The sequence below is a fragment of the Myotis myotis genome, unplaced genomic scaffold (genome assembly GCF_014108235.1).
Source record: "Myotis myotis isolate mMyoMyo1 unplaced genomic scaffold, mMyoMyo1.p scaffold_m19_p_1, whole genome shotgun sequence".
Classification (NCBI taxonomy): domain Eukaryota; kingdom Metazoa; phylum Chordata; class Mammalia; order Chiroptera; family Vespertilionidae; genus Myotis; species Myotis myotis.
Window position 1 is genome coordinate 23138664 of NW_023416313.1, and position 26394 is coordinate 23165057.

The 26394-nt window shown below is 43.2% G+C and overlaps 1 protein-coding gene and 1 non-coding gene across 3 annotated transcripts in view; both read left to right on the plus strand.

Moving 5' to 3' along the window:
• The first annotated feature begins 907 nt into the window (after positions 1–907).
• The window catches only part of PGM2 (phosphoglucomutase 2), a 30746-nt gene continuing 5259 nt past the window's right edge, over positions 908–26394 (plus strand). The window contains exons 1-14 of one of the 2 annotated variants that reach the window (XM_036331209.1): positions 934–1072; positions 5412–5614; positions 6390–6557; positions 10953–11059; positions 14293–14377; positions 16689–16772; positions 16902–17095; positions 19557–19746; positions 20457–20554; positions 22134–22314; positions 22407–22500; positions 23736–23865; positions 24552–24741; positions 26042–26175. In XM_036331209.1, coding sequence (XP_036187102.1) covers positions 6471–6557; positions 10953–11059; positions 14293–14377; positions 16689–16772; positions 16902–17095; positions 19557–19746; positions 20457–20554; positions 22134–22314; positions 22407–22500; positions 23736–23865; positions 24552–24741; positions 26042–26175 — 1574 coding nt within the window. In that variant the 5' untranslated portion in view covers positions 934–1072; positions 5412–5614; positions 6390–6470. Of the gene's footprint in view, positions 1073–5411; positions 5615–6389; positions 6558–10952; positions 11060–14292; positions 14378–16688; positions 16773–16901; positions 17096–19556; positions 19747–20456; positions 20555–22133; positions 22315–22406; positions 22501–23735; positions 23866–24551; positions 24742–26041; positions 26176–26394 lie in introns of both variants that reach the window. The other variant, XM_036331200.1, reaches the window with a different exon arrangement.
• Positions 11078–11206, plus strand: LOC118661970. Its single transcript, XR_004969553.1, has one exon.

Below are 26394 nucleotides of genomic sequence, written 5' to 3' on the forward strand. Positions count from 1 at the left end.
ATGTTTGTGAGGTTGATCCATGGTGTTGCAGATAATAAATAGTTCATTTTATTGCTATGTGAATACTCTATAATTTGTTCATATCACTCTATGAATACTCCACAATATATTTATCCATTGATGGGCATTTAAGTTGTGTCTAGTTTGGAACTAGTACACATGACATTGCTAGAAACATGCTTGCACTTGACTTTTCATGCTCACTGCGAGCATGTGAGCGTATCCTTTACGGCTTAGTGATCCCAGGTCCTGAAGATGGACTCCTAGCCTAGTTTCTAGCCGTTTCACATTGCCTTTCACACTCAGATCTGCAATTAGCCTGGGATGCATAGTTGCATGTGATCTGACTTCGAGGCTCACAATTCCTTTTTCTATATGGATATACAGCTGACCCTGTACCACTCACTCACTGAGGAAAAAAAGTCCCCTCCCCTTGCTCCGAAATCAATAAGCTGCACACGTATAGTTTTGTTTTTAAACTCTCCATTCTGTTCCAGCGTCTATTTTCACGCTCCCACTTTGTTCTTTTACAGTAGTTTTCTCGGTTATTCTTGACCTTCAGAATTTCTCCTTAAATGTTAGGGTCCTGGGTTTACCCATCCGTGGATTCCACACCTGGCCCGGTGCCTGGCGCATAGTAGGAACGCAGTGAAGAGTGTCCTATGAATGGGGGTGACCTCAGGACCTTTTCAGAGATGATGGACAGGACCCAGCACTCCCACCCCCACCCCACCCTTCTACCCCGCCCATTACCCCTAGAGGCGCGCGGATGAACTGCAAGGGGCGTGCTCACGGTCCAGCGCGTCATTGTCCTGCGGCCCCGCAGGCTCCACGGTGCCTGTCCCCGCCTCGCCTCCGCCCGCCCCGCCCCGCCTCCACCCTCCCCGCCCTCCTCCGTCTCTCCCGGCCCCGCCTCCGCCTCTCCCTGCCCAGCGGAAGGGCGACATCGCAGCCTCCTGAACTCGGTGGTGGCAGCGAGGGGATGGCGGCGCCCGCAGCTCCGGGCGGCAGTGGCCCCGGCACGGACAGCCTGCTGGACCAGGAGACAGCCCGGTGGCTACGGTGGGACAAGGTGAGGGGCGCCAGGGGGCTGGGAGCGCCCGGAGGAGGTGCAGGGTCCTCTGCCTGCTCCCCAGGCGAGTGCCGGCGCCTGCGCTTCCTTCCTGGCCTCCCCTCCCGCGGGGAGACGGGCGGGGAGACCGCAGCGGCGGCCAGGCCTCCTCTGGTCCGGCCGGCGTGTTGCACCTGCGGAACTTGTCCGGGAAAGGCTGGCCCGGGACCAAACCAGCCAGCCGCCCGGCGGGGCTGCCAGATCGGGAGGCAGGGGGAGAGCGGGTGGGCCCGAACCCGGCCGGCCTCGGGGTCTTGTCTAACTGAGGACTGCACGCGTTCCGACCCTCCGCCCGCCGCTCGTCCTCTGCAGCGGGGTGTGCATCCCCCGCCACCCGGAATCGTTCCGTCCCGCCAGTGCCTTTGGCTCCTCGGAACTCTGTCGACCAGCCTTCCCATCCACATCGCCCAGCTGCTTAGTTGCAAACATGGGTTGGGCCCGCCTGACTTCAGGCATCTTTCTTAGGTCTCTGATGGGAGGGAAGCCCTTGGACGCAGCACCCCTAGTTCTGTTCCCTCTCTTAGATGCTGGAGCAGAGAGGGAAGCCCGCTTCAGACATGCCTCCCTCCCTCTCTCCTCTCTAACTGGAGTCTCCACTTCCGACTTCCTGCCGGCTACTGGTGTTCTTGGGATGCGCGCTGCTCACTTCTGCTGAACTTGTTTCTCACGCTGTCACTCATGTTCCGAATCCAAACTTAAGTGTGGTGTCAGGGGAAGGAACATTCAAACCTGTGAAGAATTTTTGTGAGTTCCTTTGAGCCAAACTGTTAAACGTTGCCGGGAAGCAAAATCTCAACGGATTGAGATAATGCTCCGAGAATGGCAGGCAGTTTTGCTCCTAATTTTATACATTGCAATCAAAAGAGGAGTAAGTGGGTTACATGAAATCCACTGGTGACAGACTAGGGAGGTGAGAGCTAGCAAATGGGAAACCTCTGGGATTGGAGAAAAAGAGCAATAATAGACACATACTTCTTTTACACAGGTGGGTACAGGATAGTTAACAGTCAGCAATTAATTCAGTAACAATGAGGGCATGTGTGGTCTCCGCAGAGCTGTGCCTGTGCTTTGAGACGTCCGGAAAAATGAAAATTACTTTGATATTTCAAGGATATGTTATGGTAGATGCAAAAAGACAATAGACAGGCTTTATTAAGGTCAAGAGTGACTTTTGTCAGGGAAGATACCAGCCTAGAACATGACTACCCACCATAAATTGCTTTTAGTTAAAAAGTTTTTTTTGTTTTGTTTTTAATATATTTTATTGATTTTTCACAGAGAAGTAGGGAGAGGGATAGAGAGTTAGAAACATCGATGAGAGAGATCGATCAGCTGCCTCCTGCACGCCCCCCACTGGGGTTGTGCCCGCAACCAAGGTACATGCCCTTGACCGGAATCGAACCTGGGACCCTTGAGTCCACAGGCTGACGCTCTATCCACTGAGCCAAACCGGTCCGGCAGTTAAAAAGTTTTAATTTCAGACCATCCTACGTGGTTACTTTAGGTCTCTGAGTTTGTAAGGCCTCCACTCACGCAGGCCTCCCCCGAGCTGGTCTGGTGTAGTATGTGGCTCCTTAGGCCACAGTGGCTTATGTAGAGAGGCTTCCCTGGCTCCTGAGGGTAAATTATTTCTCCCTAATACACTCCCTAAACAGACTGTTCTTTTCCTTCACGGCTCTTACTGGGATTGGTCAAACAAACAAGCAAAACTTATTTGTAGGTTTATTTGTTTAATGTCTGTCTCCAGGGCTGACTTCAAAGGCATGCGGTCTGATGGGGTTTGCACAGAACCCCTACCCCTAGAGGGCCCAGCACTTGGTTAAACACTCTGCTGTCCTGTCTGGAAATTCTTAAAAATTGTTGAAGGAGGGGTCCCGTTTTTCATTTTGCACTGGACTCCAACAAGTCATACAGCAGGGCCTGACAGTGCAGACGCAGAGTAGATACAGGTTTCCCCCGCTCTCCGAAAGTAGAGGTTTCCTGTGAAATCTTTGGTAAGCCCAAAGGCCTGAAAGCAAAGAAGCAATCACCATTAATTTACATGGAAAATATTTTCAGCCTTCTCAGACCCCAAAAATAACGTACCGAGTGATACCAAATAACACATAAAGCTTAAAATAACCGTACACATAGTAAAAGCAGGAATGACATTGTAAATACACACCACGCTTTGTACACTTGTCAGTCCAGCCAAGCAGCAGACTCTCCGTTTTATCCATTGAGGGAAGGACCACTCTGCTAGTAGCAGAACTGATAGTAACGGCGGCAGCTTTCAGGGTTCTCTCTGCCTGCAGAGAGTATGAGTGGTGGACGCAGGCAAGGTCAGCACACACACCGTGTCTTCATTTCATTCATCAGGGTCAAGACGCTTAATTACGTTCAGTTTTATGCTAAGCCTAACACACCCTATGAGCCCTTCGGCTTTTCTGATCCCTGAGGCCACATCTTGCTGAGGGATGTGCAGAATAAACCGAGATAAAGCACAGGTGCTTGCAGACACAGCGCACAGCCCTGGCGGCCTGAGGCTGAGATGCTGAGTGTAGTTCCTGGGAGGAGCTTGGCGCGGCCACTGTCGCTGCTGGGTGCCTCTGCCTCTGTAATGGCTGCTGCCAAACAAATGCTGACCACTGCTTTCACTTTTCACCTTTTTTCATAAAGGCGAAAATCCTCTTTGGATTTCCTTTTTTTTTCCAGTTAGCAAAAACAGGCACTACCAGGTCTTTTGTAACACACACTTTGGAAAAGCGGGGAGCACCTGCACCTAAAGTAGTCGCTGAGTAAATGGAGGAGATTGCACGTCTTGTCTGCAGGACCAGGCCTCCCTCTCCCTCTGCCCCTGGCCCTGGACATGAAAGGCACATCCTGTTTCTGGATGCTATTGGCAGCTGGGTGGTTTTCCTTTTCCTGGAAAGATAGCCTTGCAATTCCTTAGGGCAGGAAAATGGCTCCATTTCTGATAACCCGCAGTTTGTAGAAATCTCTTAGCTGGTACTGAATTGTTCCACAAAACTTTCCCTTTGAAGAAATAAACAACTAATGTCCACCAAATGTTGTCACTGTATAGAGCAAGGGTGGGGAACGTCTGACCGCTGGGCCATATCAGGCCTGAGAAGTCATTTGGTCTGGCCCTGCCTAGGCATGAGGGATGAGGTAATTAAATGTCTGACCAAATAGAGCAGGCTAATTTTTAAGTTGAGAATTTTGTATGGCCCGTGAATGAGGTTATAAATATCCAAATGGCCTTTGCAGGAAAAAAGTTCCCCACTCCTGGGAGAGAGGGTACCTCCCTGGGTAGAAGGGAGGGGATGTCCTTTTCATTCTCTAATTTCTGCCACTTCTGTTCTTTCCTCTTCCAGTTTCTTCTTTGGCTGGAGACAGGCAGCAAGAGGGGACTTCCTGCTAGCTGAAAGCATCGCAGCCCTCTGGTCTGAGCCCCCAAGGGCGGCAGGTCACCCTGCATTTCCACTCGGCCTTCACCCTGTTCTTCTAGCTGCTGTCAGCTTTGGTCACTCCCACGCTGATTCTCAGCTCTGTTGCCCTCTTGGCTTTTCATGCTTATCTCTGGGCCACACTTGGTTTCTCTCAGGCTATTGGTCTTTGATGGACATGCAAGGCCGATTAGGATTTTCCGCATTGGTACCGAGAATCACCAGATTGGGTGTGGCCTTGAAGTTTCTGTTTTCTCATTGGCTTGGCAAATATTGATTGAACCTTTCTTATGTGCCACACCTGAGCCCTTCTTTGAGGCATCTGCTGATCTGATTGGTCAGACTGTGCTTTGTGATCAGTGGTTATTGCTTTTAGCCCAGTGGTTGTCAACCTTGGCTGCACATTAGAATCACCTGGGATTCTTTTTAAAATCCTGATTTCTGGGCCTCATCCTCCGGAAATTCTGTTTCTTTGTTACAAATGTTGCGGCCCCACCCCATAACAAAGAAACAGAATTTCCAGAGAATGAGGCCCAGAAATCAGGATTTTAAAAAGATTCCCAGGTGATTCCAATGTGCAGCCAAGGTTGAGAACCACTGCTTTAGCCCAAAAGGTGGGCTTTTATTGGATTCCTTGTGAATCTGGAATAATCTGGAAATGTGGGCTTAATTCCAAAAGGCCAAGGGTTTATTGCAATAGCATTTCAAAGTTTAATTATGTGGCCACATTTGCCTGCATGTTCATCTGGTGAGATGATGACTGTAAAATAGAAATAAAGTACTTTATTGTTCTTGTGAATTCTTATTTTAAAATGTCTGGTATGGAATTAATGTGACTGTCACTTAACATTTTCTACAACTATTGTACACAGAGAACAGGGCAGTGTAAGGTGAACTGAACTGGTTCTTGTGAATGTCTATTTGAAGCAGTGGATGTAATAGAAAAAGCACAAAGTCCATGCTTATCATGCAGTTGAAGCAAGTCTATTAATCTCTGAGGTGTCTCCATCTGTAAAATGGAGGTTTTGTTATTTGTCTGCTTCTTGAAGTCATTACAAGATTCAAATTTGACCAGGTATGTGAAATCATTGTACAAGTTATAACACTGCAAAAATAAGGTTTTGATTTAAATTGTATAATCTTTCACTCTCTGGAAAAATTTGAAGACATTAGGGAAGAAAATGAACATTTGATTACAACTCAGTGTCAGGCACAGAAAGATGTTTTAATATTAATTTAATAAATTTGATGTAAACCACCTCAATTCATTTTGTAAGGAACATTCTAGACTGTTTGCCCAAGTGAATGGACTTGGTGCGTGGTGGTGTGCCTAATATTCCATTCTGGGTGTTTGACCCCAAAACCTATAAGTTCATTCCATTTTTCCCAAATTGCTTGCTGTGATAGGAAAGAAATAATACTTATATTATAAAGGGAAAGACTAAATACTATATATTTCTATTCTAAAACTAAATATATATTTTTTGTTAATCACAATATCACTCTTAATTCAAAAAAACTTGCTTTATATTTCCACAGCATTAAAATATTAAAAAGCCTATATATGATATACTAGAGGCCCAGTGCACGAAATTTGTGCACGGGTAGGGTCCCTAGCGGCTGCTGGCTGGGGCCTTCCTTCATCCTGCGCCGCCCCCTGGTGGTCAGCGCACACCATAGCAAACGATCGAACTCCTGGTTAGTCAAACTCCCAAGGGGACACTTTGCATATGAGGCATATATACATATATTCCTCCCCCAGGGTAGAATTGTTGTGGTTTTTTTTTATATTTCAGACTTTTCGTTGTTATTCCCCTGGCCATATTGGTGTATACATTTGTGTTTTGCAGAATCCTTTAACTTTGGAGTCAGTTAAACAACTAATTGCAGAAGGCAATAAAGAAGAACTACAGAAATGTTTCGGGGCTCGCATGGAGTTCGGGACAGCTGGCCTCCGAGCCGCTATGGGAGCCGGATTCGCTCGTATGAACGACTTGACCATCATCCAGACTACACAGGTACCACATTTTTATGCGTTTTAGTTATTCTTACCATACCCCCAGTGTTAAAAGGTAAACTGAGGCTTAATAAAAATTTTTAAGTCTATCTGAGCAAAAATCTATTCCAGTTGGGGAGTACGAAACTCCTGGAAATGGTTAGAAGCCTCCACTGACAGGAGCTAGGAGACAGGCTTATTGAGAAGAGGCAGAAGCAGAGCAAGGAAATGAAAAGATTGGCTATAGCTCAAGTGATCACCTTATTTGGGAAAGCCTTGGTGGCTATTTGTGGTTGATTGTCCTTAGGTTTTGATTTCTTTTGTTTGTTTGTTTTTGACAGACAACTGTTTAGTTTTTATTTCATGATCATAAACTTAACTTTGTAATCCAGCTAGATGGGGAAGGGGGAAAGAAACCCCATTCCTTCTATAGCTCAGGTTTTGATTTCTTTACTTGAGTCATTTACAAGCTCACCTTTCAGTTTGCTTCCTTAGGCTACTAAGGCCTTACAGCCACTTCAGTCCAACAGCCTCCTTATTTGAGTAACTTAACCCCAGGCGCCCTTTGTAAACCAAGTGTAACTTGTTTTAATTACACACAGGTCTTGTGGGTTTGTCTAGGCACAAGGAATCACACTTTCACTCCATAAAGCAAGGCTCACGCAGTTGGTTGAAACAGTGCTTGTTTCAAAACTCATGCAGCTATTTATTCGCTCATTCATTTAGCAGAGATTTATTGAGTGCCTACTGTGTGCCAGACATTGGGACTATGATAATGATTAAAACAGACTCATGGATCTTCCATTCCAGTGCAAATTCACCACCTAAGCCGACTGACTTTCATGGCCTCCTAATTTTTGCAAGCATTGGAAAGCTTTTGGAACTGCCAGAATCACCGGGAGCCAATTCTATTTAGGTGGAATGTACAGTACGGGTGGAAATTATTGCTGAGTTCCCTTGCTTTCATCTGTGAATTTTGCTGCCAGAGGAATAGACCCAACTTTTAGAAAGAGAGATGAAGCCTTTGACAAAACAGAAGAGCTATTTAAGAGGGAAATGAAGGAGAACCGATTCTTCTGTCTCCTCAATTACTTAGACTTGAAGGTCACTTTAATTCTGAGGAAGAAAAGTCTGGAAAAAATTGACTATGGTGACTACGGGTACCTTACATGTACCTCCCAGCATAAAAGGCAGTTGGGCACATTGTAGCAAAACCCTAAGAAGACAAGTGACTAGGGTTGTAGAACAAATCGCCCAAAACAGTGATTTTTAAACAGTTTATTTTGCTCACAGATCTGCAATGTGAGTGGAGCTCAGTGGGGACAACCGATCTCTGCTACCCAGGTGTCACCTGGGCCAGCTGGAAGCCTGGAATCACCTGAGAGCTCCCTCCCTCACAGGTCTGCCGTTCTTGCTGGCTCTTGGCTGAGATCTTAGCTGGGGCTGGACCACTGCCTGTGGCCTGAGCTTCCTTACAGCATGGGGCTTGGGATAGCATCCAGACAGTGTGTGCCAGGGGGAGGCTGTACTGACTCTTATGACGTCGCCTTGAAAGTCACCCCATATCACTTCATTCCACCATGTTGTGTTTGTTAAAAGGGAGTCTTATAAGGCTGCTCATGCTGAAGGAGAGGTTACGTAGCCACCCGTCTCATTGGAGGAACATCAGTGTCACATGAGAGAAGCATGTGGGATGGTGTAGCTATCTTTGGAAAATTCAATTGGTCACACCGCCAATTAGGCCTAATGGTAGGGGATTCTATGAGCTTCTCATTGAACATAGAGTCTTTTTTCCTGCATTCATCCCCATCTAGTTTCTAGGAATTATGCAGTCTAGCCTCAGAAAAGTCTTAGGACTTATCTCATACCTCCTCTTCCCTAGAAGAATTGGTCTCTCCTGTGATAGCTAAGAAGCCCACAACACTAAGATGCAAGCATAGCCCTTAAAGGTCATCCTATCTAATAATAGACAAATGTGGTAATTGACCGTACCTTCGCTACGCCTCCCATTGGCTAATCAGCACAATATGCAAATTAATCACCAACAAAGATGGCAGCCAATTTGCATACTGCAGGTAGGGTGGGGCAGCGCCATCCCGCCCTGCCACCATCCGGGCCTGCTATCTGTGACCCGGGGCGGCGGGGGTCCCGTGTGCGACCCAACCCGGGGCGGCCGGGCAGGGCAGCGAAGGCTTGAAGGCGGCTCTGGCCGGAGTGAAGGCCTGGGTCCTGGGTGCCGGAGGAAAACTGGTGCCGGCAGCCAGGGGAAGGGAAAGCCTATTGCATGAATCTTTTTGTGCAACAGGCCTCTAGTCTCTTATAATCAGCTACCCCATGGGATAATATCCCCACAGTCCCCACAGCTCCGAAGTGGTCACCCAGCCTCCACTGGAACACTTACAACAGGAGACAAGGGTGTTAAGAGTTGAGACAACAGTAGGAACGGTTTCCAAATTAGAGGACAAGGATTCCCAGGACACACACCACAGGCTTCCACTCCCAGCCTTGGTGGGTGACCTGGCGGAATGTGCTGGCTTTCCCTGTGGCCTCCGCACCCTGCCTGCTGGTCTCTGGTGTGGCCTCTCCTAATGGTGCCCTCACATTCATCTGGTTGGATTTCAGAAGCATATATATGTGAGTCGGGAACACCCAATGGGAAACAGGACAGACTGGAGGGAAATTTTTGTAGTTTTTGCTTCATTCATTGAGGTTGTAATTTCCGCTTAGGTTACTTAACTGAGCCATGAGACAGGAATGATGGGGAACTCATGGTTTTCGGAAACAGCCATTCTGTCTTTGGAGAATGGTTGTCATTAAAGGATGGTTTCATTATTTTGAGTCAAAAATCTGTCTTTCTGTAGCTTTTTCATATTGGTCACAGTTGGACCTTTTGAAGCCAGACAAAGTTTTTTTCTTGTGTCCTAGGGTAACATTTCAATTCTGAAACCGCCTTCATCCCGCACTGAGTCTTTTCTTAACCATGCTCTCAGGTCCTCAGCCTCAGTAGGCTCCAGAGTCTCTGAGCAATTTGGAGATGTGAGGATTTGGGGCCAAAGCTTTTTGCCCCCTTGAACTTTGGGATCACAACATAGCAGTTGACCAGGGACAGGGAGAGAGGGTGCTGTCCTGTTGTAAGCTTTAGAATGTGAGCATCAGTTCTTTCTGGGAACCCACAAAACCAACACAAATGTGTCCTTCTTCCTTTGTATCATTCAACCTCAGGATATATGCCCAACACAATGTTTTTGTCCAGGAAAAACTAAAGGCGTTCTAGATGGGCGCTGCTCTGGCAACAAAGCTGGGAATATCCTCCCTACCAAAAATGACTTCCTTTGGCCAAAGTGAAATAAGTGATACGAACCATCGTTATTACCCGATCAACCTTTGTTCTCTGATAAAACCTGATTTATCCAATATTCTGAACCTGTTGAATTCAAAGGTCACTGTTTTGCGATCTTTCGTATCTCAGATTGAAGTGATGTTATTGCACCCACTGGGATACAGGAATTGTGTGTTTTATCATTTCCAGGCAAGCGTACTAGCCCACGTACCTGCATACTTTTTATTTGTATAATTGGCTGTGTCATGTATTTGGACTGATAGGGCCTCCTTAAGACCTCTACCTAATTAAAAACAATATCATAAACAAACACGTTTAGATTAGTCATTTGTCAAAATCTTATCAAACGTATTGAGTTCCTTTGACCTGCTGCTGGTACAGAGCAGGCAGAAATATCAGAAACACTCCCCTGTCCCCAGGCACTTAGAACTAACGCAAAGAAGGAATGTCGGCTTTAAAGGAAAATAACAATAGAAACAGTGCTTCCAACAGCTGCACCTAGTGCTTTCTCGGTGTTAGATTCTCAGCACTTGGCATATTTTAACTCATTTAACCTTTACAGCAGCCTGTTGAGGTAGGTACTATTCTTATTCTTGTTTCACAGAAAAGAACACTGAGGCACCAAGAGGTTAAGGAACTTGTCATTTGCTTGCAGGTGGCAGAGTGGAGTCCAGACGCACAGACGCTGTGTGCTTTTAACCCCCCACTGAACACCTCTAACCAGGCCTGGGGAGCAAATCCAGGCTCTGCTATTCTTGTACCTGGGCAAGTCACTGAGCATCTCTGAGTCTTAGTTTTCCCATCTGAAAAGTGGGACTGCTTGGCAGAGTTGATCTAGGGTTAGTGATATTAGATATTAAGTGTGAGCATACTACCTGACACATATACTAGTAGATCAACAATAAATAAAGCTTTTGTTTTCCCCTTGTTCAGTTTGTTTAATTACTGAGGGAGTTCTCCCTTCTCTGCTACAATGCTCTCTTGTGGAAACAGAGAAAAATTGATTGACCAATTTATCATACACATATGATGTGTTAAAACATATATACTTTTTTAATCCATGGGGTATTTTTTTAGGGATTTTGCAGATACCTGGAAAAACAATTCAGTGACCTTAAGCAAAGAGGTGTCGTGATCAGCTTTGATGCTCGAGCTCACCCAGCAAGTGGAAGCAGCAGCAAAAGGTATATAAAGCTGTTTATGCTGGAGGACTAAGAAGGCTGAGTCTGATGAAGCAAGACTCTGCTGATACAATCCTCCTAAAATAAAGGGTTGGAGAGAGCAGCCCTTATTGGAGAATAGCACAGGGTTGACTGTACTACCCAACATTTTACAAACAAAAAACAAAAACAAACAAAAAAGATATTTGTGAAAGTATTTCTTTGGAGTGATTCTGTGGTTTTATTTTTAATCATCATTTCAATCGCTTGCCTTTAAAAAACATTTGTCAGCTATATTGTGTAACTACAAAAATGATGGGTAAATTCTGTTTGCAAACTTTTAAGAATTCCGGTTTTATGTTTGGGTTAAGAAAATGAAATTATTTTGACAATTTAGAATTTAATACCTGTCTAAATGACTGAATTTTTTTTAAGTGGCAACCTTATTTCTCCTTCTCACTTTCTTATTATTATGTAATGTTTTCTTCTACTACTCATAAGCTTCATGATCTTTCATTCTTGCATGCCCATTTCAAGCTTTATTCTTATAACATTCACAGACCAATGGGAGTCTCTGTTATGTAACTATAGGAAGGTAATGATGACGATGGTGATGATGGTGATGATGGTGGTGATGGTCATGATGATGAGTGTGATGGTGGTGATATGATGGTAGTAGTGATGACAGGACAGCAATTATTTGAGTGCTGCATGTGATCTAGGCACTTAGGTATTACTCATTTAATCCTTACAACAATCTTTAAGGGCAAATAGTAAACATCTTATACCTTGTGGGTTGTACACTCTCTTTCACATCTACTGATTCTGCCATGTAGCACAAAAACAGCCATGGGCAGCACATAACTGAATGGGCATGCCAATGTTCCAGTAAAACCCTATTTACAAAATGAGCTGTAATTGCCAATCCCTGCTCTTAATCATGCAATGTGACCTTTTTTTTTTTTTTTAACTTAAATACTTCCTCTATTATGAATTTTTTAGTCACTTCAGAGTATAAGGATTAGTTTCTTGGATTAGAAGAACACACAAATATTTAATATTAATGAAATTCTCATGAACTCTACAGTGCTGTTTGAGGTCAGAGTCCTAATCTTTGCCTTTCAGGAACTTGTAGCCTAAGAGAGAAGCATTAATGGGAACAAATGTGTGGCTGTGAGGAAGGGAACATGGTTAGGGCCAAGGACTAGATGACATCAGTCCCCAGATTGAACTCAGGATGACTTACAGTTTTTGATCTTCAATTGCAGGCTCAAAAAAGTGATTTTTTTCCCAACAAAGCAAGAGAGAAGTTGTAGCTTTCAGGGACAGATGCACATGGATTACATTTTCAAGAGAGTGATGTTGTACCAACCAGAATAGCAGTTCGTCACTTCTCAGTTCATGAACTTGCTGTTAGAATTAGATCATACGCATGTTTTACTGACCCCAGGGGCAGGTCAGATCCCCCAGCCAGAGCAGGTACAGTATGTGTGGCCAGTTCTGCTTGTTTGGCTTCTCAGGTTTCTTCATTTCAGGCTGACTACCCTGTTTTTGGTTGACACATCCTTTAGATATGTTAGCATTGTCAATTAAAGTACAGGTATTTCTTGCTCTGGCCTTGGAGCCACATTATTTCCAAGAAGTAACTGATGTTATTAATTCTACTTAAGTTTATGGTTCAGGTTTCAGAGTGGGATGGGATGTGATGGGATGGGATGGGATGGGATGGGATGGGATGGGATGGGATGGAGCTCAGGGCTATCACCTACAACATGCAAGCATTTAGAGATTGTAACCTCAATATTAAACATGGAAAAGCACTCATGATCAGTCAATGGAATCTTCTTAACGAGTTGGGTACTACGGTAGTCTCAGAATTTTACCCAAGGAAATGTTTATTCATTCTTTAATCTTTCAACTTTAAATATTGGGTGGGGAACATACGCTAAAACTGTTAAGCATATGCAGAGAACACATTGAATTTTTGTGTGCACATTTGTAACTTAGTTCATATATATATATTGGTTCGTATTGAAAAGAATGCAATAATTAATAAATACTAATACAAGAATAAACTCTGTGTTTCACATACAACGGTAAACCTACTTTTGTTCGCTCTGTGTGTTGAGTGTCTGCTTTGCCAACTTTAAGAAGGTGCCTTTAAAATCAGTCTGAATGTTTCGTGAGATTGAAAGTGACTTCCTTGCCATTCATTCTAGGAAATACAGTTTAGATTTAACTCAGATTTTTATTAAACTTGTTTTTGATGAATTTTTCTATTTTTATGACTCTCTCCTATGAAGAGACTTTTTTTTCTGTCAAAATCATTTTGTATTACTCTTGATCTTAGGAATTTTCACTGTTAAAAAAGTGCAGAGATCTCTTGTGCCCCGCCAGCTCCTGGGATTTGGGAAGAGAATGAATGATCGGGTTAATTCTGTAATGTATAATGTTGTTCACTGGAAGTAAAATGCTCATTTAATGTGGTAGAGTATTTTACTCCAAGCATGAATAGAGACTTGATGCCCTGTGTCCTACCATAAGCCAGTAGCTGTAGAAGTTAAGAAAAATGTCAGTGACATGTAAGTCTTTTAAGGGCTGAATGAAGCTAAGATATGTATATGCCATATACATATATGTCACAAACATATATATGACACACATACGATAACATGTTATCAAATGCTAGTCTGCATGGTCTATACTGGATTGCGATAGCTCTCCATTAGGGTTTCTCAGTCGCTGCACTATTGACATGCGACTTCATGCTGGGCCAGATGATTCTGTTGTGGGGGACTGCCCTGCAGAGTGTTTAGTGGCGTCCCTTACTTATACACACTAACTCCCAGTAGAACCTTACTCCTACCCCCAGTGACGATCAAAAATGTCCTCAGACGTTTCAGAATCCCCCTGGGGGCAGAACTTCTCTTGGCCAAGAACCACTGAGATAGACCAGGAGTGGAAAGACTTGGGTGTAGGCCCGGCTCAGCTGCTACGTGTCTGTTGGACATGGGACACGTTATCTGGCCTTTCTCAGCTTCCGTCCCATTTCTGTGAAACGGGTATAAAAATAAAATGAGGTGACTCCCAAGGTTCCTCCCGCTTTAGTATTCTCTGCCAATGGAAGTATATTAACGTTTTCCTTGCTCTGGCTGCTGTGCTCAATCTAGAGAAGTGGCCAGGCATTCATTTCCTTCTTCACGGTCACTCACCATCCTGACCACTCCTCCCCTTTCTCCCCCATCTCGCGTTTCCAGATTTGCCCGCCTTGCTGCAACCACGTTTATCACTCAGGGGATTCCTGTGTACCTGTTTTCTGATATAACCCCAACCCCTTTTGTGGTAAGTAGCTAGTTCATTTTATAATTTCCTGTCACAGGGTTGGGGATGGGACATGGCTGAATTTTACAGGCTTTGGTGCTATCGGGAATCAGGTATTTGATGACAGGAGAACATCTGGCATTTATGGGGTGTCCTTTCTTCGCCCCAGGAATGTTTCTCCCACATTCTAGTAATATGTCTCTGATTTCAACTTTTGATTTTTCAGAATTGATATTTTTAAGTGCAGTTTTCCTTTTTCTTGTATTCAAAAGATATTTTCACTTGTTAGCAAAATGTCTCTGGTGTGTGTGTGTTTGTTTTTTTCATTTAGCTTGTAGTTGCTTTTCCCAGCTATTACAGTTAGAAAACCTCTCATATCTAAATCTTCTAAATCTGAATTCACCTCCAGCCACGTCTTACCATGAATATTTTGACAAGTTGGTGCACCAGCTTTTTATGCAAACGTACATTCTAAATATTATTCATGGCCAGTACAGAAAGCATGCTTGGCATGTTTTAGTAAGATTTTTATTAAATACTTAATGTAGCAGAATCTAAAGAAAAGGACCATAGGGACTGTGGCAGCTGTTGTTTTTAAGTAGATAGAACTTTTATGAGCGGAGCCAGATGCTAAGAATATATTTTTTTAGAAATTAAGCCAAAAACATGATCTGAATACATTACTTACATTAAGTAGAAATGACCGCGTATGGATATAGGAGAAGTAATGCCCGTTGGTTTGTGTTCGCTGCCTCTAGTGCACTGACAGGTAGATGCAGCACCTTCGAGATTATAATAACCCAGGGGACACTCAATGTCACATTCAAATATGGTTCAGGTTACTGTTTGATGGGAAAATTGCAATGTTTTTGAGCATCCTTGGTTTTCTGTACTATGTAAGTGTTTATAGCAATTGTTATTATTACTATTATTATTATTAGTCCTCACCCGAGGATATGTTTTTTCCATTGATTTTTAGAGAGAATGGGAGGGAGAAAGGAAGTGGGGGAGATAGAGAGAGAGTAAGAAACATCGATGTGAGAGAGACACATGGATTGGTTGCCTCCCACATGCTCCCTGACCAGAGTGGAGGTAAGCTGCAACCCAGGTACATGCCCTTGACCCAGGAACCAAAACTGTGACCCTTTGGTCCTTGGGCCAATGCTCTAACCATTGAGCACCGACCAGGGCAATAGCAATTATTTTTATATCAGACATGGATTAAATGAGTGTCTCGTGGTCACTTCCCACTCCATGGAGTGGTTCTCCCTTTACTTTGCTCCAGGACACATGGCGGATGTGAGATAACCCCTAAGGGGACTAATAGCCACTTAATGGGAGGGTGGAGGGACACGCGGGTAGATCTCGGTGGCCTGTGCTTGGCAAATCCCGTGTGCGGCCACAGAGGGGCCAGGCCCCTTTCCCCATTTTGAGAAGTAGTCTTGTAAAGATAGGAGTAGTCTTGTAAAGTAGAAATACAAGAGAGGGAGCTTTTTTTTCTGGAGCGAAGATAAATGAACAAGATATAATTTTTTCCTTAAAAGCAAGTAGGGGGAAAGAAGAGAAGAGAAAGCAGTGAGAGGAAATAAACGGGATCTGTACGCTTCTGTCCCAAGAAGAAGGCTTAAAAGAATGTGAAATGGAAGATTAGACCATGTTATGCTTTGGAGAGTTTTCTAGTTCTACCAGGTAGAAGACAACGAGAAGAAGGCACCTAGGAAAATATTCTCCTTATTAGGGTACATGTTCCAGAACTTTGAGCAGTGAGTTAGTTCCAAGGGTAATAAGAGTATACTGCTTGGGTGTGGCACGAAAATACTGAATGACAGGTTATGATATTTATATATTATGTTTATTAAAAGGGAACAACTTGATACAAACAATATACCTAGAATAGACATTTTACATATACCTAATGTGTGTGTTTAAAACTGCTCTTGTTCCATCAGCATGGATGGAACTGGAGAGCATTATGCTAAGCGAAATAAGTCAGTTGGAGAAAGATAAATACCACATGATCTCACTCATATGTGGGTTATAATGATCAACATAATTTGATGAACAAGAGTAGATCCAAAGACAAATGGTGAGGCCGGGGGGGTGGGGGGGGGCGGCGGGGGTGGTGGTTAGAGAGCAACCAAAGGACTTGTATGCATGCATATTAGCATAACCAATGAACACAGACACTGGGGCGGTGGGGGCTTGCCTCGGGTGGGAATGGCTGGGTTGGGGGGTCAATTGGGGAAAAAGGAGACACATGTAAAACTTTAGACAATAAAAAAAAAAGATGATATATTATAAAAAACAAAACTGTTGTTTCCTGCCGTGACAGCCCTACACAGTGCTGCATTTGAAACTTTGTGCTGGGATCATGATAACTGCCTCCCACAACCCGAAGCAAGACGATGGTTATAAGGTACTTTTATTTTTCTGTCCACACGTATGTCCTTCTCGGCGAACTCTAACCCTCCACAGTTTGGGAGCACGGGGAATGGATGCGTTTCCATTAACCGCATCCTGTCTGGATGTGTTCCTGCGTTCTCAGGTCTACTGGGCTAACGGAGCTCAGATCACCCACCCGCACGACAAGGGGATTTCTCAAGCTATTGAAGAGAACCTGGAGCCGTGGCCCCAAGCTTGGGATGATTCCTTACTTAACGGCAGTCCGCTCCTTCACGACCCAAGTGCTTCCATCAGTAAGGACTACTATGAAGACCTTAGAAAATACTGTTTTCACAGGTAAATGGATTGCACACTCACCTCAGGTGAGTTCAGTTAGTGTGATTCAGCCAGGCTCTCTCACCTCACCTGGTACATAAACGGTAGCTGCGTCTGATTTTAGAGGCTGTGGACTGAGGTTTGGTAACATTCCTTAAAAAGGCGGATAGTGAATATTTTTGGCTTTGCGAGCCATGTAGACTGTCACACCTGCCCAGCTCTGCTGTCGTGGGAAAGCAGCTGTAGATGATATGTAAATGAATGAGCGCAGACCTAGCTGTGTTCCAAAAAAGAAGTTTGTTTACAAAAGCAGCCCTAGCTGGTTTGGCTTATTGGCAGGTGGGTGGTCCATAGGCCACAGTTTGCTGACCTCTGCTGTAGACTTATATATGTATATGAAAGTGTATGTGTCTGTGTATACTAGCATATGTATATATAAAACTTGTTAAAAGGTGTTGAGTAGGAAACACTGACTTTTTTTCAGCTTTCCAGAAATTTTCTGTGCATATGCAAGCATACATATGTGCAATATATTTCAAACCCATCAATAGGAATATACCGTGTGTGTTGTTTGTGCGATGCCTTTTCTCTCCAGTTAATTTGTCACGGATACTTTCTCTATTACCCCCTGCTAGTCCTGACACTTGTTTTTGTAATGTCTGCTGTGCCCGTTTATTTAACCCAGTGACACAGACTCAGTAATGACCATGAAATAAGAAGTAGACGAGCTGAGGCAGTGTCGTCCTTCCGTAGTTTGCTGTGGGTCCACCACTCCTCATGGTCCCCCGAGCAAGAAACCACTGGTTTTCAGGAAGTGGAATTTTTTAGGTTGTCTCTAATAATGTAGTTATTGGACCACCTGGGAGGGCAGGCCCCCGCGTAGCCTCTGGAACCTCAGTCACATATGAAGGAGCAGCCATGCCAGCTGGGCGTTACCCTGTGCAAACGTCATCCGGAGTTGCCAGGCCATCTGACTTTTTCTCCCTGAAAGAAACTGGAAACCAAGATTTGGTTTGTGAAATCCCCTAATTTTTAAATGTTGGGAACAAGTAAAACACTTCTTCGAGCCTTCCTTCTGTCCCTCTGAGTCAGCTTCACAAAGACTAAGGGTTTCTGCCAGTCTGGAGCGGCTCAGTTGGTTGAGTGTCATCCTGTGCACCTAAATGTTGCCAGTTCGATTCTCGCTCAGGGCACATCCCTAGGTTGTGGGTTCAATCCCCGGTCAGGGCACATAGGGAAGGCACTGATTGATGGTTCTCTCTCAATTGATCTCGATCTCTCTCTCTCTCTCTCTCTCTCTCTCTCTCTCTCTCTCTTTCCCTCTGAGCATGTCTCTGAGGATTAAAACAAAAAACAAAAGGCTAAGAGTTTCCAGTTTGGCCCACTCCAAGGAACTCTTGAGCAGTTACTGGAGTCCGTGGGTCGTGTCTGTGTGTGTATCTAAGTGTACATATTTGCATGTGTATCCTTAGGTGCATTTCTGGCGTCAGAATTGTATGTGCATTTACAAAGTTGATAATGGTTTACAAATTGCTCTTCAAAAATGTTAGTTGACACTCCCACCAACGGGATATGAGCCATACATTCTTACCTCACTGAGTATTATCAAATTTCTCATGTTTCCCAGTTCGTTAAATTAAAGTAATATTTCACTTTGTTTGCATTCTAAATAAGCTGTTTTTCATATTTATTTAACCTATATTTTTCTGTGTATTTGTTCATCTTTTGTATTTGTAAAACCTCTTTGCCTATGTAGAAAACTGGACTACATTATTTTCAAATATTTTCCTTTCCAGTGTTGCCTTTGGATTTTTTCATTGAATCTTTCTGCTGAACTTCTATAAAAATTGGATGTTTACCAGTTTTTAATTTATGACTTCCAGGTTTTGTGTCATACTTAAGAAGGCTCTACGCCACAATTATAAAAAAAAACAAACCTCCCCCTATTTTTTGGACTTGTATATTTATATTTCGTAATATTTAACTCTTTTGAGTCATTGGTGATTTTTAATTTTGTTTAATTATGTGTGTTTTTTTTCTAAAAGGTTTGTGGTTGTACCAACATGTTAAATTGAAGAACCTATCCTTCTTTGACCAATTGGAAACTACTTTTCTCAAACAATTGCTAATACTCATTGAGTGTTTATTATATATCAGATATTTGCCATAGGTTGGAGCCTGAGCCCAGGGCTCTTTCTGCTCTCCCGCTCTCGGTGTGAATGCTGCACCATAAACTCTGACAGGAATCAGATTTGCTGAAAGTATCTGCAGAGTAAAATTTAAAATTTGAGCCTGTTGGAAGAGGGGTGTTATATTAGAGAGGAGTAAGTTTTTTTAATGCGATTAGAAAGACCCTCGTTGTCTTGTACATTTGTTCACACTGATGTCTTGTGGATCTGGTTCCTTGATACTTTGCAAACCTTCCCGTTTTGAAAGTCACGTTTGTGTATTTGATCATTTTCCGTGACGTGTCTGGTTCCAGGAGTGTGAACAAGGAGACCAAGCTGAAGTTTGTGCACACCTCCGTCCACGGCGTGGGCCACCGCTTTGTGCAGTCGGCTTTCCGGGCTTTTGACTTTGCTCCTCCCGAGGCTGTTCCCGAACAGAAGGATCCCGATCCTGAGTTCCCAACAGTGAAATACCCGAATCCCGAAGAGGGTGAAGGTGTCTTGGTAACCTCATATTTTTATTTATAAAGCTTACCTCTTCTGTTCAAAACTATGACTACCAAGTACAATGCGGTTTTTTATGTGCTTTCATTGTATGGAACAAAAATAATTTCATCATTGGAAATATTTATATTTATTAATCATCCATTTCTTAAAGGAACTTTCAAATTAGATATGTTAGCATCAGGATATGAGGGCTGAAATCTAAATGTTTTAAATTAAATTTAATGAATTAAGTTTAAGTTACTATGCTTCCTTAATGCCAAAAGGAAACAGTAATATAATGGAAATTTGTCCTCCCATGAATTTTATTCCTTAATTGTCATTTTTCTGATATGAGGAAGTACTATTTAAATTATGGTTCCTTCAGCCTTTTAAAGGGTAGGGCAACAATGAGATTCAGAGAGCCAGTTTGTTTTGGTTTGTTTGTGAGGTTGATCACATGGGAAGCCTGGAGATACCATTTTAGCTGCACACACACGATCAGCTGTGGGGTGAATTCCATGGGCAGTCTTGGGTCGTGCGCTGGTTCTCTCATTATCTGACCTGGCTCAGGAAGTAATACATGACCAGCCAAGACCAGCTCCAGAAATAAAATTCAGCCTGAGTTTGGGGAAAATTCTCTTTTGGTTCTTAAATAACTGAACGTTTTTAAAGACTGCAATGTCCTCAATTCTTGATGGGAAATATTCTTTCTTTCTGCTCTTTTTCAGACTTTATCTTTTGCTTTGGCTGACAAAATCAAGGCCAAAGTCATTTTAGCTAATGACCCAGATGCTGATAGACTTGCTGTAGCAGAAAAGCAAGACAGGTACGAACTCATTGTGATTGCCTACATAATAGAAATGATAAAGGGTGACATCCCGGGCAGGAAAATGCTTCTGGGGAGACTGGACCTATTTGGCAATATTTCCCATTTACTTTGCAAATGATCGTCTCACTGGGTTTCTGGAGAGTCTTCCAACACCGAGCAGGGTGCTGACACGGGGGCCACACGATTACTCTGCAAGCACAGTGCAGAGTGAACCCGCCCAGTGTGAACCTGGAATTGAAATCACTCCCTGTTATCTTTTTATCACTGATTTCATTATAATTAATGACTCAGTGCCTAATGAGGACAAAGTGCTTTGCTTGGTGCTGGCTTTGCAGTTCTTTATTCGCCAGCAGGTTTGGTAATGAGCTGACCTTCAAGGAAATGTTGAACTCAGGTTGAGCAGACTAGAGAGGAGTACTGACAGTATAAGGCAAGTTTGACTGTAGAGCAGCAGTTCTCAACCTGTGGGTCGCGACCCTTTTGGTGGTAGAACGACCCTTTCACAGGGGTCGCCTAAGACCATCCTGCATATCAGATATTTACATTACGATTCACAACAGTAGCAACATTACAGTTATGAAGTAGCAACGAAAATAATTTTATGGTTGGGGTCACAACATAAGGAACTGTATTGAAAGGGCCAGAAGGTTGAGAACCACTGCTGTAGAGTGTGCACAGAGGGGTGATAAATTGCGGGGTGGGAGGCGTTGAAAGGCAGGCAGGGATCAAGCAGTTTCAGCTGTCAGATGGCATATGTGACGTTTCGGGGAGTGTGGGAGTGTGGTGCTATTAAAGGGTTAGGATTTTAGATTATGATGAAACAGAATCAATTCTATATCCGATTTTAGAAAATCAAGCTAAGATGATACATGTGCTGGAACATGCAATGCACCTCTAGCCACGTGGACCACAGAGAGGAAGATAAATCCCACGCATGTTTTTGGCGTCCTCACCATTTTAGCATCAAGCTCAGTCTTAAGGAATGCTAAGCTGTTGCCCTCTCAGACTCAATAAAACTGACTGAAAATTAAGACGCACACACTGGTATAGTTGGGGGATCTTGTCAGCATATTCCTGTTGTGTTGAAAAAGCCTTTGCTGAAAACAAAGAGAAAAGGAATGATGTGTAATCACTGACATACTTTTACACGCTCTTCAAAGATTGGCTGTTTGTCTAGTCCAGTGATGGCGAACCCTTTGAGCTCGGCGTGTCAGCATTTTGAAAAACCCTAACCTGATTCTGGTGCCGTGTCACATATAGAAATTTTTTGATGTTTGCAACCATAGTAAAACAAATATGTATATTTTTGATATTTATTTTATACATTTAAATGCCATTTAACAAAGAAAAATCAACCAAAAAAATGAGTTCGCGTGTCACCTCTGACACTGGCTGAGACGTGATAGATGCTCACATGTTTGGGAGCAGCAGCCACGTTTCTGGCCAGTTATTTAAACAACAGTAACAGGGCGTCTTCCAGAGACGACCTTGAACCTTGTTGAGCTTCCTTGTCCTGCTGCAGGGACTCCCAGTGCCTTTGGAGACCTTGGCAGTGCACGGTTGTTTTCTCTTTCAGTGGTGAATGGAGAGTGTTTTCTGGCAACGAGTTGGGGGCCCTCTTGGGCTGGTGGCTCTTTACTTGTTGGAAAGAAAAGAATCAAGATCCCAGTGCCCTCAAGGACACCTACATGCTGTCCAGCACCGTCTCCTCCAAAATCTTGCGGGCCATTGCCTTAAAGGAGGGTTTTCACTTTGAGGTAAGGGTTTTGGGGGCACATAGTCTTTCGCCTATCATTTGCTCCACGGAAGGTCTCAGACACGTCTTTCCTCTTTTGGACTATCCCTTTAGGAAACATTAACTGGCTTTAAATGGATGGGAAACCGAGCCAAGCAGCTAATAGACCAGGGGAAAAATGTCTTATTTGCATTTGAAGAAGCTATTGGTAAGAAGCCATGTGATGCTCATAGAATTTGTTGATACACAGAATGCAAATATGTGGGAAAAGATGTGGATTTGGATTTGGGTTCAGTAAATTAGTGTGAAACAGGAGCACACAGTTTGCTTTGCTTCTGTGGCATTCAAAGAGCGTTGAGCTGTCCTCTCCCTAAATTGGCATCTCAGATTGCATTCAGCTAGAAAGAATATCTGGCAGATAACCAAGCCATTAGTGTAAGAAAGTGAATCCTTTCCCCAGACGACTGAAAGCAGCAACACTGTGCACATGGCTGCTGGCAGCTTAAGAATCTACATTGTTGGGGAGTGTGCTGTTTCCTCCAGTGTGGAGTTGATATCCAGACCTAAGTGTTCTGTCCACAGGGAAGAAGGCCGAGTCGTGGTGCCTTCATCAAAGTGATTGTCACCTGAAAGGATGACCCCAAGCCCAGCCAGGATGACAGAAAAACACTTGTCTTAAACTATCAATAGGAATGAGCAGAAAGGAGAGTGAGCCACAGACACCTGAAACTCAGATGTTTGTGCTGGGGATATTTTAGCTATTCATTCAGCAAAAGCTCTGACACATCATATTTATCCTATAATATGTATTTTTCTGATTCATCTGCATATTTCCTGCAGCACCCATAAAACTGAACCAATTAAAACAAGTGGAATTGCTCAGCGTTGCTCTTTTTTGCTCACAATTGGCAGTTTTCTCTTTCTATAGCTTTTTATTTAATAGTATTTTTGCATTGGCTTATCAAATATTTATTGCATGTCAATTACACAGTCATTCTGAAAGAAATGGGCACTGACCTCTGCCTACAGCAGTTGCCAAGAATCTAGTTAAATTACCACACAGAAGACAATAGGCCAGGGACCAAGATGAATAATATAACTCACAAGAACTATGGGGATTCAGAGAAGACAGCGTAAGCCTTGACTAGAACAACTGGAAACAGTTCTGTGGGAGCTGGAGGAATTTGGACTGGACCTAGGAAGCAAGCACCATTGTCTGGGAGGAAGACTCTCCTTACAGGTTATTCAACAAATACTTCTTGAAGGCCTACTATGTGCTGAGCACTGGCTAGGTTCTTAACTATAATCCTGGCAAATGAGAAGCATCCATCTACTTATACTGTAAAACCACTTATGTGATAGGCAGGGTGTGTGTAGATACATGCACCACAATGTTATAAAGGAACCCACTCCTAAGTGTCTGTGTCTGACGTGTCTCTGCAGGATACATGTGCTGCCCTTTTGTTCTGGACAAAGATGGAGTCAGTGCCGCCGTCATAAGCGCAGAGCTGGCTAGCTTTCTTGCAACCAAAAATTTGTCTCTGTCTCAGCAGCTAAAGGCCATCTATGTTGAGTAAGTTTCTATTGATTATGGAATTGAAGTAATATAATTTGATTAGTTTCATGTGTACAATGTAATGATTCAATATGTGTATATATTGGGACATGGTTGCCACAATAAATCATTAACATACATTACCACAGGTGGCAATGTATTTTAAGTGTATTATGTTTTTTGCGTATGAGATGCTAATATTCTTTCCCGTGCTCTGACTTTAGTTATGAATTCTATTTCTTAAGAAAACGAAATAGATTATCTTTTCCTTTTGATACTTACCATTTGTGATAGCACTAATCTTTACTAAATGAGAACATGACACAGAATGTGATTTTAAGTGTCTGATGCCAAAAAAGATTAAATGTGTTCATTAAACGTCTATTTAGTCTTTATAGCAATTTCTCAACTCTTGCCTTTCTGATGCAAAAGCAGGCAGACACAGTACATAATGCAATGGGCGCGGTTTGGCTGTTCCAGTATAATTTTACTTACAAATATAGGCTGAAGGCAAGGTAGCAGCTTGGTGAGCCCTCGGGTAAATTGTTGTACCTCCTTTTTAATGCTAAATTATTGCTTTGAAGCTAGTCATGGTCATTTGTCTCATTACGTATTTGAGAATGTGCTGGTTGGTGCCCGTTCTGTATACGCTATGCAGAATTATTTGTTCCTCATTTTGCATGTATTTGTATTTGTTTTGATAGGTATGGCTACCATATTACCAAAGCTTCATATTTTATCTGCCATGATCAAGGAACCATTAAGAAATTATTTGAGAACCTTAGAAACTATGATGGGAAGAATAACTATCCGAAAACTTGTGGCAGATTTGAGATCTCTGGCATTAGGGACCTTACCACTGGTTATGATGATGGCCAGCCTGACAAAAAAGCGGTAAGTCACATCCACTTTCATCAAACTCTTGTCTGTTAGTGATTTCGGAGAGGAAGGGAGAGGGAGAGAGAGATAGAAACATCAAGGATGAGAGACAATCATTGATCGGCTTGCCTCCTGCACACCCCCTACTGGTGACAGAGCCCACAACCTGGGCATGTGCCCTGACTGGGAATTGAACTGTGACCTCCTGGTTCTTAGGTCGACACTCAGCCGCGGAGCCACACCAGCCGGGCAATACACCGTATATTACTAAGAGATAAATAGTATTAAGAGTTACAATGAAACATGGCAGATCCAACCACTGCCATCTCATTGTCATGCATCGACAGCCACATGCCCTCTCAGTTTTTTCTCCTGGACTTTACCAACAGGTTTCTAAATACCGTGCTTATGTGGTGATGTTTTGAATTATCAGTGTAAGACTCTATTAATTTTCTGTTATGGAGATAAGGATTTAGTTCTTACACTTCCAGCATTCACCATTCCCCTTCCTCCCTGTCCTCACAATACATTTATACCATAACTTAGGGTGACATGAGATTCTGTGCTTGTATTAATATGGCAGAGGGTGAGCATCCGAGAGGGTCTGACAGCCACTTTCAAATACCATCTTGCCTTTCCCCCGCCCTTTGCAGTACCTGGTGCCTCAGGTAGTGAGTTTGGCAGGTTTTGCAGAACACCTTGACTGGGTTCTCGTCTTTCGCCTGCAGTGCTCAGCTGTCACCCCATGTTCCGGGGCAGGTCTGCTCCTCCATCTGTTTTCTGACTTCCCAGATTGGCAGGCAACCCCATCTACTGCGGTTCCCTTTCTTCCTCTTTGCCCTTGTATTTGTTTTGTTTCTCATACTCCTGTCATTTTAGTGAGGCTTCCAGTTATGAATACATCCGCCAGAAGCTTTATTTTTTAAGTCTGTTCATAGACATTTTTGCAAAGTTAAGTAAGGTTTAGTATTGTTTTTATTTTTATTTTTTGTAATGCATCATTAATCCATTTAAATCAATTTCTTGTGAAATTATATATTTCAATTTTAGTAAAGCTTTAATCGTTTTCATGAGTAGAACGGAAGAGGTAAAAAGCCTACAAAGTTTACTTAAATTTCACACATTTCCTTTTTATTATTATCTAGTGTGTCATTTGTATGGAGTGCACTTTCAGATTTTCTCCACAATGTTCTTCTTCCTGAACCAATATAGTTGCTTGGCATTTATTTTCTTGCCTATCTAGAGGAAACTATTATTTAGGCCAGAAGAGTTTCTGTTACTATATACATTCAGAATGTGTATAATTCATTCCTAGGTTCTCCCTACTAGTAAAAGCAGCCAAATGATCTCCTTTACCTTTGCGAATGGATGTGTGGCCACCATGCGGACCAGCGGGACAGAGCCCAAAATCAAGTACTATGCGGAACTCTGTGCCCCGCCTGGAAACAGGTAAGATGTGGATGGTTTTCAGCCCCTAAACTTCCTAGTTGGTTCTGTTTATATGCTGAGTAAAACATTCCCTCCACAGTATGTCGTTTAACTGGGAAGCTTGTTCCAGAAACTACAGCAATACTGTGATATTAACAGCTGCTTGGAGCATCCAGGGACACGAGTGTTCCCTCAAGCTTAACTACATCTCTTTCTCTCCCAACTTTTCTTTGTATGGGA